The sequence below is a fragment of the Falco punctatus genome (genome assembly GCF_963210335.1).
Source record: "Falco punctatus genome assembly, chromosome: 1".
In the NCBI taxonomy this organism is placed as follows: Eukaryota; Metazoa; Chordata; class Aves; order Falconiformes; family Falconidae; genus Falco; species Falco punctatus.
Genome location: NC_137580.1, coordinates 49,752,972 through 49,767,812, shown reverse-complemented (window position 1 = coordinate 49,767,812; position 14,841 = coordinate 49,752,972). Strand labels below are relative to the sequence as shown.

The following is a 14,841-nucleotide window of genomic DNA, read 5'->3' as shown; positions in this document are numbered from 1 at the left end:
AGAGCACTGCAATTCTTTTAGCATTTTGCAGACAAGAAACACCGCAAGGAATTTACCTAGATAAATTAGAGGAAAAGCAGAAATTACTGACATCGTAGCCTATGCTTTAAGTTTCAACAAGAAACCCCCTTTACATTCTGTAGTGGAAAACATAACTGTCATGCATCCCTCAGGCTGAAAAGATTCATCTTTTTTCCTTATTGCTGTTTGTCTGAGCAAAGTGGGGATGAGATCCTAGCAGACTAGCAGCCAGCAAGCCTATCTTTAGCGCATGTATATCCCCTTAAAAATACTTTTCAGATGTATTTATCCAAGGAAACCCCTGTACCATTTCTCCTGTGTCATAACCATGAAATCTGCTGCTATATATGGCCACTGGATGGGGTAGAGCCCCAGGACAGAGGTTCTGGGTGGCTGGGGAGGGAGCCTGGAGGCACTGCTGCCGCAAGGGCAGAGGTACCCTGCACAAGGGGACACACACACACAGCCCAGGTGGTGCAGGGATGCAGACTGCACTTTAGACCGTAAATCTGAGCTAGGTATGATTTAAAAAATTTTCCATCCAAAGCTGTGAGTAGGAGAGAGGAGGAATAGTATCTAGTCGTGAAAGCAGGGGACCAAGTCTCAGCCCTCCTTGGTTCTGCTACAGCTTCTATTCCTTATTTTAGCCAGAAACCTAAAGAAAACTTACAGCTGAGAAAACAAGCAAATAGGATGTTTGTGGTTCTGGATTAATTGGTGTGGTTTTGATTGGCTTTTTTTTTTTTTTTTTTTTTTTTCATTTATATAGGCATCTGTTTTTTTAAGTAATGCATCGTTTACTGTGGTGCCGGTCACCCACCACCACCCCCCGGTTCCCAGCCAAGCTGGGGTCCTCTGGCTCTGTCAAAGGCTGCACGGCTCCCATATGTGAGCTCAGTTCATCCCATCTCCAGGTTAAGTCCTCAACAGCCCTTACACACACGCACTGACCTCGCTGTGATTTGAATCAAGGTATCTAACACCACCTCTTTGAGACAAAAGGGGTGTAAGTCCTGGGAGGTTTAATTTAGTTTGCAAAGCCTTCACCGCTGGTGATGACATGAGGTGGAAAAAGAACAGCCTGACTGTCTTGGGACCCAGTATGTTCCTGACATTACTTACCAACTAACAAATGCTATACGGAAATCACTTGTACTGAGCACGCATCCCCAAACACACTTTCCCCACTCAGCTTTAAGGTATGGTCATTCAGCAGCTGACTCTACTCAGCTACAAAATGCAGATAATAACCTCTTTGGGGAGCATTACTGAAGCCAAGAAAGTAACATTTGAAGTGTTTTGAGATCTCTGGCTGGAAACTCCCACAGAAAGTAAGACCAGCCACACAGTGTTTACAGCTACAAGCTCAGTTTTGTGCAGATTCAAACTGGTAGAAAAGCAGCTCTGTCAGTAGTTTATTCTTCTGTAAAACTCAGTCCACATTAAGACCGGAGCCCAGAAGTTACTTGACTCCCCTCACTAAGCCCAGGGCAGTGAAAAAAAAAATGCTTTCAAGGACTTTTATGAGAGACAACATGAAGTTATCAGAGATGGAAATTGAGTAGTACAACTGGATTAAGAATTCTAGGAGTGTTGCAGGGTCTCTGAATGACTGGATATAGTCAGAACCTTGACTTTCTTCTCTCTTCAAGGCAAAAAACCTTTCTTATCACAAGTTCAGAACTGACTGAACATTGTCACAATGACAGATGAAGAAATGTCTACTTATGCCTGAGAGATTCACTGCTCAATCACAGACCTTCAGCTGAAGGGACTGCTGCAAAATGGCTGCACGCTGTAAAACGAAGAAAAGTTAACAAAGGGTGCCTAACGTCAGGGAAAATGAAAATCAAGGCCAGTACTCCAAAACAATAGATTACCTCTCATGCGTGATACGACAGAAATACATTTTTGCTGGGGGCAATGGTAAGACGAAGAGGTAGCCTTGGGACCAGCCACTACCACCATTTTCTTCTTCTACTGAGAACTCTTCTTCTTCTACTTCTACTCTTCTACAAGAGGCTACTTCAGAACTTAATTTCTTTGGCATCCATGTATTTTTAATATTGAGAGCAGTTTTCTGTGGCCTGGCCTGAAGGTCCTGCACACAGAACGCATTCATCTGTATGAATGAAGCCACTAAACAACCATCTTGCAATGTCATGTTCTTAGTAGTCCTTTTTTTCCCATAGCATTTCCCAGGGGTGCTGACAAGTAAGCACAGCTTCACCAGTCTGCTGGACGTGCTGACACAAACAAGTAGATTTAAGACCTTACATGATGACAAATGCACAAAAGTGCACACAGATGCACATACACTCAAGCACACATGGAAAAAGCTCATCTTTGGGTCAGGGTGTGTAACTGCACACTTTTTTCATGTACATTTTTGTGGGAATGTTTTAAAACTCAAGGATGGAAAATTTGACCACTTTCTGTTGCCCACCGTATTACTGCTATGATCTCAGCTCTAGCTTGAATTTGTACTAGTTATGCTCCTTGCTCTGAAATCGACAGGCTCTTTGGGGACATCAGCTATCTTCTTTTCATCAAGCATTTGTTAGCTGGTAAAGCTGAAACTCCCTTTGTGGTTTCCAGTCTAGACTTTAATCTGCACTAGGTTTATCAGCTGGGCTTTTTTGGTGTCATCTTTATGAAACAGGGCTAAAATATTCTCCATTTATTTTGCACTTGCTTTCCAACAGGCATTTTTAAATTATTTACTTAAGTAAACCTATTTTATACCGGTAACATTACATTAAAAAAACAATAATCTGGTTTAGCTTTCATGGGAAAATCTAGCCTCCAACTAGAGGCTCAAGAGTAAAGCTTTAATTTGACACTTATATATGAATTCATGAGAACTGGTTGCTCCTGAGTGATAACCTAGCTCCACTGGCATGTATTGGTACAGCATCTTTGACAGAGAAGGCACCTTATGATTTACAAATGTGGTTGTGGTGACCCTTCTTACTGTCCGTCTCTGAATCTGCCTATTTTATTAACTACAGAAGTCACACATAGCTGAGAGAGTGCTGGGGAGGACCCCGGCCCTCTGAGTGACAGAACCACTTCTCCCAAGACAGTGTGATCTCTGTCTCCGTATAGGAACTTCCTACACAAAGCCACACACGATTATCAGAAGCTCATTTTACGGCTTGAATGAGCAAAAAATAATTATTTTCGTAATAATAAAAACAAGCCTTAATTTTTGCTACATTTTAAAAAATATAAAAAGCAATGTGTTTTTCCACAAAAAGCTATACTTCTTGGAAACACTGCAGCTGTAGCAAGAGCTGCACAGACCACTTTTGGCTAGCTGTTGGATCAGCAATTTGTACTGCACAGAACAGAGAGCTGCGGCAGCGCTGGGCACTTGGAAGTTGAGCATACAGCAGCACTGCCATGTACCTGAAAGAGTTTTTTTATTAATAGGGAGTTTTGCAGCACGAAGGAACTGAATAAAGTGCTGTCAGACTGTCTCCAAATGCTTTGCAGATACCGTATTGCCTGGCCATTCACCCTTGGCACACACAACTTCGTTAACATGCAACTGTACAATGTATTTATTTATTTATTTATTTAAAATAATAAATAAATGGAAGGAATAATAAAGGAATGCATCTGGGATATGGAAAAATCTAGCACTGCTCTGTCTGCCTGCCTGTCTGTCTGCTTTATGCACAATTTAATAAAGAAAAAGAAAATTATTTTAATGAAAGTCTGCTAAATGCCAATCAATTCAGCATTACTAAACCCATGTTTAGAACAACACAGGAAATCACGGTGCAGTTACTATAATCTAATTACAGCAGAATTCCCTTGGAAAAGAATATGACCTATGAACTTCTTTCATTCCAATCGGTGTTTTTGAAACTTCAGGTGAGCTAGTGGGGTACTTGGATGGTTCTAAATTTTAAAATTAAAAAAAAAAATATGGATGTTAGAAGAAGCCTAACAAATACATGGCTGTGATTAGATTCTATTAAAAAAACAACAGAGAGTGCCTTTTTGAACCCAAGATACAAACTCACAGTCAAAACCAAACACACACAGAGACACAAACCGCAAACCCCCAAAAGGTATATTCAAATAATGAAAACCAGGAAATTACAGATTAATTTTCCATTTAGTAAATTACCCCACAGCAGAACTCATACCTCTTAAGCTGCATTTTATGTCTCTCTCTTATGCAGAAAAACAATCTGCCATCAGGAAATTCCTGTGTGTTTAATTTGATTGTATTTGGAAAAATACAATTTATTCTTAGAAAAATAAGCACCATATAAGGTCAGATCAGAGCACAGCATGGAGAATGCCTCATGAGTCTTATGCTTTCAGATTTCTACATGCATTTAAAATGCTGGATCTCAAGGTCTTGAAACAAGCTACTGAAACAGCAGTGATAGTTTCCCACACTGCTTCACTGACCTCCACGTTTGAGACTGGCAAAGTCCAACATAAATACTAGTAATCTGGTTAGGATCTAAAACTGCAGCCCTCACGCTGGGATTTTCCACATTTGCAGACACTAAACAGAAAGGAGTGCAAGATGACAAAACCTCATTTCTCAGAAGTCTGTACTTCCAGAAAAAAACATAACAGATGATAACGCTGCTAAACCAGGATTAGCAAACTTGAATTGACTTCAGGAAGCTGAAGGCTATTTCTGCACGCACAGCAATTCAAACAGGTATCTTCCCAGAGATCCTTCTTTTTGAAAAAGTAACTATGACACTGGTATCCCAGTTTTTGCAGGGTAGCTTACAGCAGCTAGGCATCTATACCACTCCAAAAAGCAACCTGGGTGCCAGCCCCCTCCACCTTAGGGAATTTGAACCTCCAGCTCATTATCAGTGTGTCCTAATCACCAAAGCTTTCTGGAACACGAGCTGGAGATGAAGCTGGAAGGGAATTTGCCACTTCTGTCGATTCCAGATTACTGTGCAATTAGCAGCAAAAACCACACGCAGCAGCAACAACTGCGTTAACACCGAGCTGCCAGTCTGCCTGAGGAGCTGCTCCGGGACCTAAACATTAAGTCTGTATTTCTGCAGTCATAAATTACATAGGATTGAAGTGGGCTCAATTTGCCTGAAAACTGCTGTCTGTATCTCAGTTTTTAACAGCAACTGAGAAGGCAATGGAAGCGCTTTGTGAGTGGAAAAGCTCCCGGTCAGAAATGCCCCCTTACCTTTAGCCACTGTTCCGCCTGCTCTTTGCTCTGCACTGCCAGAACCAGGGCATCTGCTCCTTGGTGTGAGATTTTCAGCTCATGCTTCTTCTTTTTGCTGTCTTTGGGAATGTATGTGATACTGCAGTCATTCAGGAGCAGTTCCATCTGGGGCTGCTGGTCCTTGGAACTTTTGTAACACTAAATAAATGCAAAGAAAGTTCAAAAGTTAGATATCACTTTTCTGAACCTTGGGGGAAAGCTGTTATTATATGGAAATGCTGTTTTTTAATTTTTAATGCTTTTCGCACATCCCTTTACCTCATACCACAGAGTTCAGCCAATGCCAACTTTGCATTTCTCCTTCTCATCCCCTCTGTAAAAGCAGAATTACTTCCAGACTGACATTGACAGACTTCTTCTATTGCAGGACAGGTACAACATATAGAAAGCATTAAGCTTCTCTATGTTATCCTTATGACTCAACCTTGACCTTGATCAGGTAGGAAGAGGGAGATATAGGGTATCTGTTCACAGAATAAACTTGTACAGTTAACGACTTTAAAGCCCAGATGTTTACCCTGCCCTCCATCAACAGCCCAGCACACCAAGGCAAATCTACATCAGTGCCTACACACTGCAGCTGCAGGGGCAGTGGCACGTGCCTCGCTCAGCTGTTCTTTTTCTTCAATATTGCCACAGTGTGGAAAGGGGGCAAAGCCCCACTTTTTCAGCTAATACAGTTTAATAGTCATTGCACGAAGCTGCATAAATCTCCATGTTAGTTTACTTTGTAAGCTCCTGACTAAAACTATATGACTTACATATATGTATATGACGAAGTTTTTTTCTCTCATTAGTAAATGCTGTCAATTAACAGCCATTTCATGCTGGATCACTGGTGACCTGCTCTAAGTTTGAATTGGTGATCTAAAGGTGAAGGGTTCCACGTTGCATCACTTGTCCTATAAGACCCTAACCCTATACCCACCTTCCAGCACATCAGGAGAGCTGAGGTTCCTAAAGCTGTCATAGTGCCAGACTACAGAACGTTTAACTGTGTATATGAACATCCAGTTATTTTATATACTTATGTAAATTGGGCTTTCACTCTTACAAATAAGCACGAAGGCTAAGAAGGTATCTGATTATAAAGAGGTATCTGATAATAAAGAATGTATCTGATAATAAAGAAGACTAATTAATATATGCATACATAGAGCATAAATGAGAACAGTAAAAAGCACAAACATTTGCATGTCTGTAGCAGTGTTCATGTCATGATGCAACTGTCAGGAAGACAGTAGCTGTTGAAAGTATGTTATAAACACTGTAATTTAGGCTGAGTAAATACAGCCACTCTAAACCAGCCTCTGCAGATCACTCATAATCTTCATTCCCTCTCCAAAGTCCATTAACTCAAAGTTTCCCTAGCTTGGTCACAGATTTTAAGTTTGTAACATTAAAAGAATATTGTTTTCAAGCTATGAAATCTTGAAAACATACAAGACTAGTCACTTGAAGCAGCAATAAGCAGCATAGAATTCCCTTTATATTAATTTAAATATTTTAATTACAAATATACATCACTAAAACTGAAGTATCTATATATTAAAGACTAAGTAAAAACAATTCCCTACAAAAACTGATTTCTAATGTCTAATTCTAGTTAAAATATTTTGGTTTTATGATGACAGCTGCATTTATAACACAAACAATTACTAATCCCTAAGAACATATATTTGTTTTACTTGCATATCTCATAAGTTAAATGTCTAAGTCCTCCTTCAAACAATAAACCAATCTTGTGTAACTTGGTCATTAGACTCCTATTGTGATTTTTATTTTTTTAATCCCCATTACAGAATTACTGAAAAACAGTCCCTATAAGGAAATTAAAACCTTTTCAGACCACACATGTGGCTAAAGGAAATGAAAATAGAAAAAATAACATATTTCTACACAAAACAACAAACATAATTGTAGAAGAAATATTGTGTGACTTCAGAGAAAAACCTGACTCTTTCCCTCTTTCTGTCTTTTTCTTCAAGCTATTATCAGACAGTCCTGAAATTTGGTATGATCCTGATATATGATGCTAAAAATGTGGGCTAAGGATAATGGCATTATATCAAAATATATAATAAAAACTGAATCAGGATTAACATTCTAGTCAACATTTAAACAGAGGAGGATACAAAAATTAAATCCTCAGTAACCACTAAAAACTGGCAAATTCATTCAAGCTGTATTTTCAGAAACCTCTACTTCATACCCTGCTATTCTCTATACTGCCATAAGCAAAAATATACTTGGGAAGTGAACACACCTAAGCTACATTGTGCCAGTGTAGAATGCTGAGGTTCTACAGAAAATGTTCTATCACTTGTTAATCAGCTTTTAACATTTGTGATACTGCAGTAATTATTAGTTACATAATTAGTAACAACTGTTGGAAGCACCAGACAGGAAGGTAGGGAGTGCTTAAGACCCCAACATATTTAGTACTGTAAGTATTAGTTCACTTATAATGACACAGAAATAAGTGTTCCCCTCTATTAGGCTCTCTTTTGAGAAAATAAAAATATATCAATCACCAGATAATTATAATTTACTAACTTATGCAAACTTTTTCTGGTGCCTCCAATCAGAAAGAAACATAACAGATTTGCTTAAGGAACAAATACATCCACTTGTTTCTTTCCTTTCTATAATGCAGCTGTGCATCATGTGAATACTGCATCTGTAATTACCGCAGAACAGATGGCAAAGGTTTAGTTTAAAGTGTATACATTACCACGGCATATGCTGCCAAGTGAATTCTCAGCCTAACAAGGGACTTTTCTCTGCAGCGGTCTGATCCAACAGTTCATATACAAAGCTCCCTATGAGTTTTTTTGTCCACAGGGAATGAAAGATTGGATTTACAGTTTCAGCAAATTTTTTTCCAAATTAAATATGTTAGAAGATAACAGGCCAGGCTTTCTTTCCAGTGTCAGGGAACTGCCTGGGTTTAAGTTTAAGTGCAATAAAAATCAAAGTTCCAAGTGGCTAAAGGATACACTTATAATTTCAGTGCTTCTCTGCTTCTTGGGTAAATCATGACCAAACTCTTTGGTAAGGCCACTGTTTGCAGAACATACTCCAAAACCCAGATTCTTGTAAAAAATAAGTACCTCATCTAAAAGGTACAAAGAAAATATAGCTAGATAAAAATAAAAATTACCAGTAGTTTGTTTTCTTTGATAACACACAGTAGTTTTGTCCATTGCCCAAATCGTTTCTTTCTAAGGAGGAAGGCACAGATTTTGGCATCCTTCACCAGATCCATAGAGGCCTCCTCAGAAGGCCACTGATGTCTCATTTTCTTCCCCTTTCCATCCTCCTCCTCTTCATCGTAGGATTCGTAAGAGCTGCTCATAGCATCTGAGTCATAATCTTTAAGAAAAGCATGAAAGTGTCAAATTAAAACATTTAGCCGTGAAGCATACTGAAATAATGGAAAATATCAACAGGGTACATTTTAAGTTAAGGCTTTTGAAAGTCAGCCATGAACAAATTACTGTCTCAGTGCTTAGAAGTATCAATACATTAAGTTAATTGAATAAGATGCTGCTCCATTATGAAACTTTATAGAAGACCCATACTGACACCATGGGGATTTTAATTGAAAGAATAAGCTGGCAATACATAGCTAGAATTTTAGGTAGTGTTTTATTAACTTCGAAATACTATTTGGTAGATACCTTCATCTTTTGTAATTCTTTTACACAGAAACATCTTCATCTTGCCCTATTACATAACACAAAATGTAGGCTCAGAAATGTCAGTATTAGTACAGCATGTTAAGAAACAAACACCGAATATGATGAAGGTCACAAAAGTACATTACAGGGCATTATCTACCTATCATAACACTTCATATAATTCTCAAATACAGCACCTGCACTGATACAATTAACGCTGAATAGACAATGCTGTTCCTTGAACTCTAGATTCTGCTGGAGTCGAAGGCTTTCTGCCAAAATAAGTTTTGTTATGTGCTTTGCCTAAAATCCTTAATCCTGCTCCCAGTTTGGTGATGGAATGGCATGATTCCTTTTTAATTAAACAGTCTTTGCTCAGGCTTTTCATTTTCAGTGATGCAGTCACTCTAGCAGTTCCCTCAACTACAAACTCAATTTGCCATTGTCACAGAACCCTCTCTTCCACCATCCATACTAATTTATTTCTTTGTGTGGGTATGTAGATAGAAAGCCCTTCAGATAATAACACCTGAAGGCATGACGGCTATCCACTGGCACATGCACCCGTGGAGGAAAATTGCTTGGAATATTTTTAACAGCTGAAATTTCATCTAAACATTTCAAGTAGACTTTGATATATTTTTAGTCCAGAAGTTGGAAGAAAATCTCTCATTTGCTTTAGTTGGGTATTTAGGACACTGTTGGGAGGTAGGAAGGAGACCTGGGACAAATGGGAAGAGGACAAGAGAGTGGATTGCTGGAAAGCTCATTCTACGTCAGCTCCTCCCTACGTGCATGGCCAGAACGGGATATAGCCAGACCTCACATCTCCCGAACAAGACTAGATATTCCAATCCAATTTGTGGTTTCACAAAAGCATACAAAACAGTGTATCTTCATCGCAAAGTGAAATGAAAATAAAATTTGAAGGTCTGGAAACTTTTTTTTTTTTTTTTTTATTAAATTGAATTGCCATCTTCTGTCAATTCCATGGCGCATTTGGTTTAGGGCAGCTCCACGTGGGCAACTGGTAAAAGCCTCAGATGATTGTCAATGGGAAAACACTACACTTTTTCACTTGCATTACAAAAATCAAGAGAAAGATGGAAAATTTTGTTAGATGTTTAAGCTGACAGACTGGGAAACATTAATTTCAGAGTAATTATTTTTGCGTATTTGTTTAAAAGAATGTGAATGATTTAGTAGAACTTGCCACTTCATCTCTTCTTTCTTCCTCCCCATGAAGCAGGAAAACGTCCTGAAGAAAAGCGGGTCAAAACCAGAACCAAACCAAAACCTTCTCCCCACTCCCCCAACCTCCTTTTGGAGTGGCTATCCACAAACTTCACACAGAAACACCAGGAAATGCTTGAGAGCTCATGGACCAGTCTCAAGCACACAGCAGCATGCCAGTCTGTTCAAAGCCAATGATTCATGTGGTGTCATGAAGATGTAAGGTCTAGTCATTAAATTAGTGTCTTCAAGAAGGCCTTCTCCCAGAGACACAGGCTAAGGGACAAGCTGCCATAACCTAAAGTTGCTGTCTCTCTGAGAACTTCATCTTTTAACTCCTCCTTTTCCTTTTCCAAAGAGAAATATTTAGATGCCCATAACCTCCTCAGCCGTTTCCTGAATTTAGTACTGATCCTTGTTGCAGCTGTGCCACACTGTCACAATGTTCACCTTGACGTTTGCTCCCTTTCTATGAGACTATTTTACCTCATTTGTGATTTTCTTCTAGTCTTGGCAATAATAGTATTCTGAAACTTTTTTTTTTTTTTTTTAAGGTAAGAAGCAGAAGTCACTACTCATATCTTGAGATATGGAAATACTACTCTGTTTGATTTTTTTTTTTTGTTTGTTTTCTGTTTAATTACTAATAAGATATTTGGTCCAAAACTGCAGGAGTGTCTGGGGGCTAATTTTCATCAGATCAGCTGGAAATGTGACTGTACAGGAGGGACACTCCCCAATATAGCCTTCCCAAGAGAGTGGCACTGGGTCATTTTTCTACACCCTGAGTAAACGCTGGAGAAGGGATGTTTGCATGACAGAGTCAAAGACTTTTCTATCAGAGGTTGGTCTATCAAATATGCCTTCCCCATCTGCATTTTTAAGTGCATCAATCAAAAGGATGCAAAAACTGAATCTGTTTTAACATGCTGTTTTTCCGTCTTCTTTAGGACATGGTTTAGCCTTTTCATATTGCAGAAAAGAAGGTTTCACCTTGGATAAATTTACCAGTCATCTATTTGCCATATATCAAAAAGTTGTTTTGCTACTTACCGTGAACCCCATGGAATAATCTCGCCTTCTTTTCAGCAAAATTAATGGGTTAGATCATTGCTTTTTTCCTCACAACATTGAATCTTATAATTTTTTTTTCTTACAGCATGTTTTACCAGTTTCAAAAAGATTAATTGTAGGATGTCCTGATTCAGACTTCAAAGTAGAGATTGAAATTCTGTATATTAAATATCCTACAGGTACTTCCTATGTGGCTCACGTGCAGTCCAAGTGCAGATTTCGTGTTAGCCATCAATTGCGTGATCAGCAGGGGGACTCGGCTGGCACAGCAGTTGCAGGTTCATCCGAATATCTGTTTACAGGAGGATGAAAGCCAACAGGAGCTGCTGAGGTTCCCACCCTCTAACAAGATCTCTGGGGACCTGCTGCCATATCCTGCCCATTAACTGTTACTCATGTTTCTTCTCTTTCTGGTTTTTGGGACTCGGCCAGAAGAAGAGTTTGCTGTGTGACTCACACCAGGAAGGATGACCACCTTGGAGCACTCCTATCATACTGGCTGAGACTCTGTGGCTCTTTGCCACACCCCACCTCTACTCTTTGTTTCTCCAGACTGCTGCACCATACCCAAAACAAGGCTTTTGGGCTCTGAGACACAAACCAGCACGTTTAGAAAAAGTGAAAAATGCCTTTCCAAAACCAAGTGGCTTTATTCAGCCTATTAAAGCCTGAGACTCTGGATGCACTGATACAACACTCCAATGCCGTTAATCTCCTTCTTTTTTTGTTGGTTTTTTTTTTTTTTTTTATCTTCTGCATTTTCTGATTGCTCTACCTTCTTTTGACACTGCCTTTTCACCCTTCACCAAAATTTTCCACTGTTAAGGGGTGAAAATCACATTACTTGTAACAGCATATTCCAAAGATTAGTCTGTAATAATTTAGGCACATTGTGCCGATCAGGAGCTTTTAATAAAGAGAGAGTTATCAGACAAGACATATACAGCCTTGTTTTCATCTACCTGCAAGTGTTTGTTTGCAGATTACAGGTATCTGGGGAAGTGACGGATATTTCATTTTCATGGACTATATTTTGCAATTTTCTCCAGTTCCTGTTTGCCTTTACAGGTAGCACACATGGTATGTAAGCCTCCTTGCTACTGACATTACAAAAATATCCATAGGCATATAGCCCAACAGTTGTTTAGCAGTTTATTCTTGCTTCTTTTAGTGCTTCTTAAGGTCTTCTCTATCTCAAACAGGCAAAACAGCTAACGCTACATCTTTGGTTAATACACTGCTTCGGTGGCTTGTTTTAATTATCACACAACCGGATTTAGTGGAAGTTTTGCTTGAGTGGAAATATATTACTAATGGCACAGCGAATCTAAAAGTAATTTAATTACCAATGAAGAGTGGAATACTTTTAACACAAATTAAAAGGGATGATAAGGAGTTCAGGACCTAAGGAAATATAGCAAAATCACAGCAAGTGAGATGGTAAGTTACACTAATGGAGCTTTAAATGCCTGGATATCGGTACTTAAATTATGGAATTTAATCGACTTTTAAGGCTGACATCCTAAATATTTTTATGGATTTGGACGGCTAAGTACAATAAGAAATCAGTTTCATATTTTGTCTGTTTTTTCCCCTAGATGATCCTTTAGTAGTGCTATTAATATTTGTACTATTAATATTTTTCTGCCTAACCATGGCTGCTGTTTAATGACAAAACACAAATCAGCAGTTCACTGGATTACAGGGTGTAGCAGGACCACCCTGCAGCATTTCAAGGGAGGAGATGAACAGAGGAGTGATGCTGCTGCTCTGCCAAGACTGTATTTTCCTTCACTTGCTCTAAAGTATATTAAATTCTTTCTTACTTTTAATTTCTTAGGTAAATTCTGAGCTGCCAGATAACCTCAGTTTGTGCAACATACAAACAAATAATGTTCTAAGGTGAGCCCTATGTATGTTTTAAGAACAGAGATATTAATTTGTTCTGGTTCAAATAATAAAAATGGGTATAAAATGGGGAAGACATGCCTTTAATCTTTGGGCCACAGAAATAATGACGAGTGACATATCAGCCATACACAAGTAATAAATTACTCCAGCCAACATAAAAGCAGAAAAAAAGAAAAACTTTGTGCTTTTTTGGTACATAATGTCCTGTTTACTGCCTCCGTGTAAATGCTCAAAGCAGTCATTTCAGTGTTTCAGCAGTGTGCTCTCAGCACAGCTCCTCTTAAGTGCACATGTCTTTGGGTAAGTATCTGGACATGAGAAAGAGCATTTGTGTGTGAAGAAGGACGTTCCTTCTGGTGGTCAGTTAGGAGGCAGCCCTCTGCTTTTTGCTTTAAATGAGTAGCCACAAAAATAATGTCATGTGCATCAAATATGGCTTGTGGGAGCCAGCATGGTTGCTTTATCCCTTTCCACAATGGGTCATCAGAAATGCTGCAAATCCCATCTTTCCAATGATTCCCTTCTTTTTATTTGTCTACTTTAGCAAGTAATTCAGTGCAATACAGGGAAACCAGTAGATCTGCAGATCAACACCGCTTTCTGAGACCTCTACAATCACAGTATTGTGAGCTTAGAGGGGTTTAGCCTGGACAACATTTAACTCAGGACTCCTGGTCCAATGCCCCCACCATCTTTGTGGTTGAAAGCTGTGCAAAAAAGCAGTGGCTGATTTGGACCCTGTATCTCCAATAACAGCTGGAACATATTTATGTGCACCTAATTATGAGCTCCAGGTTTAGCTTCCTCCAAAAGGAGCCTGGTTTGTGCACAACAGAACAGTTCTGCAAACCAAACCAATGCACGGCCGATGAGGATAACTAAAACTGGTGCCAAATGGTCTAAGCCACGCTTATGACCCATCACCACTGCAGTAATAAAGATGTAGCTGTCAAATACTAAAAAAAGCTGAAGGACACTGGAATTACCAATTGCTCAGAAAATGATCTGGAAATATATTACTCACTGGAAGTGATATACTCAGGAGCCTTCCCAGGACTAAGTGGCACCGCCTCTTCGTAATAGCCTTCAGGAAGGGAAGATGTTGGTAGTGGTGGAGGCCCATTGTCTGGTGGCTAAATGAAGAAAAAAAAAAGAAAAAAATATTACAGACCAACAAGGTGTTAAATTAAACATGGTTAGAACGTGCTCGCAATCAGCGCTAATGTCACCAGCCTTATAGACCTGATGTCTGCTCTTGTGAGTGTTTCTTATGTTAACTATCTCTAAAGGCAAGACTCTGGAAGGGTGAATTGGATGTTGTCCTTTGAATAAGGCGTGTTCTGCTGGGTAACATCTTTTAGAAGGGAAACAGGTCTAAATCTAAACCTCAAGTTCCTCTTAGGTCGTTATCATTAAACAATAATAAGTAGAGGTTGAGATTTGAAGCAATAAAGTGACTTAATCATGCTTCATGACCTTTACCTCCACTCATGATGAAGAAGCAGAACCTTCCTGCATGTCCTCCGAGTCCTTTGGGGATACAAACACAGTAGGATCCTACTTGCTCCTGCTAAGGATGGCAAAATCAAGATAACAGCTAAGCTCTTTCTACAAGCATTAAGCGGTAAAAATGTTGAAAACATACAGCTCTTTTTTTAAGAACTAGAAATCTGAAGGGTCTAT

At 39.2% G+C, this 14,841-nt stretch overlaps 1 protein-coding gene across 19 annotated transcripts in view; it reads right to left on the bottom strand.

Moving 5' to 3' along the window:
- The window catches only part of AFAP1 (actin filament associated protein 1), a 140,420-nt gene that overhangs the window by 53,695 nt on the left and 71,884 nt on the right, over nucleotides 1-14,841 (bottom strand). For all 19 annotated transcript variants that reach the window (XM_080373405.1, XM_080373394.1, XM_080373407.1 and 16 more), the window contains exons 4-6: nucleotides 14,183-14,291; nucleotides 8,421-8,632; nucleotides 5,216-5,395 (exon numbers count right to left, since the gene is read on the bottom strand). In XM_080373405.1, coding sequence (XP_080229531.1) covers nucleotides 5,216-5,395; nucleotides 8,421-8,632; nucleotides 14,183-14,291 — 501 coding nt within the window. The remainder of the gene's footprint in view (nucleotides 1-5,215; nucleotides 5,396-8,420; nucleotides 8,633-14,182; nucleotides 14,292-14,841) is intronic.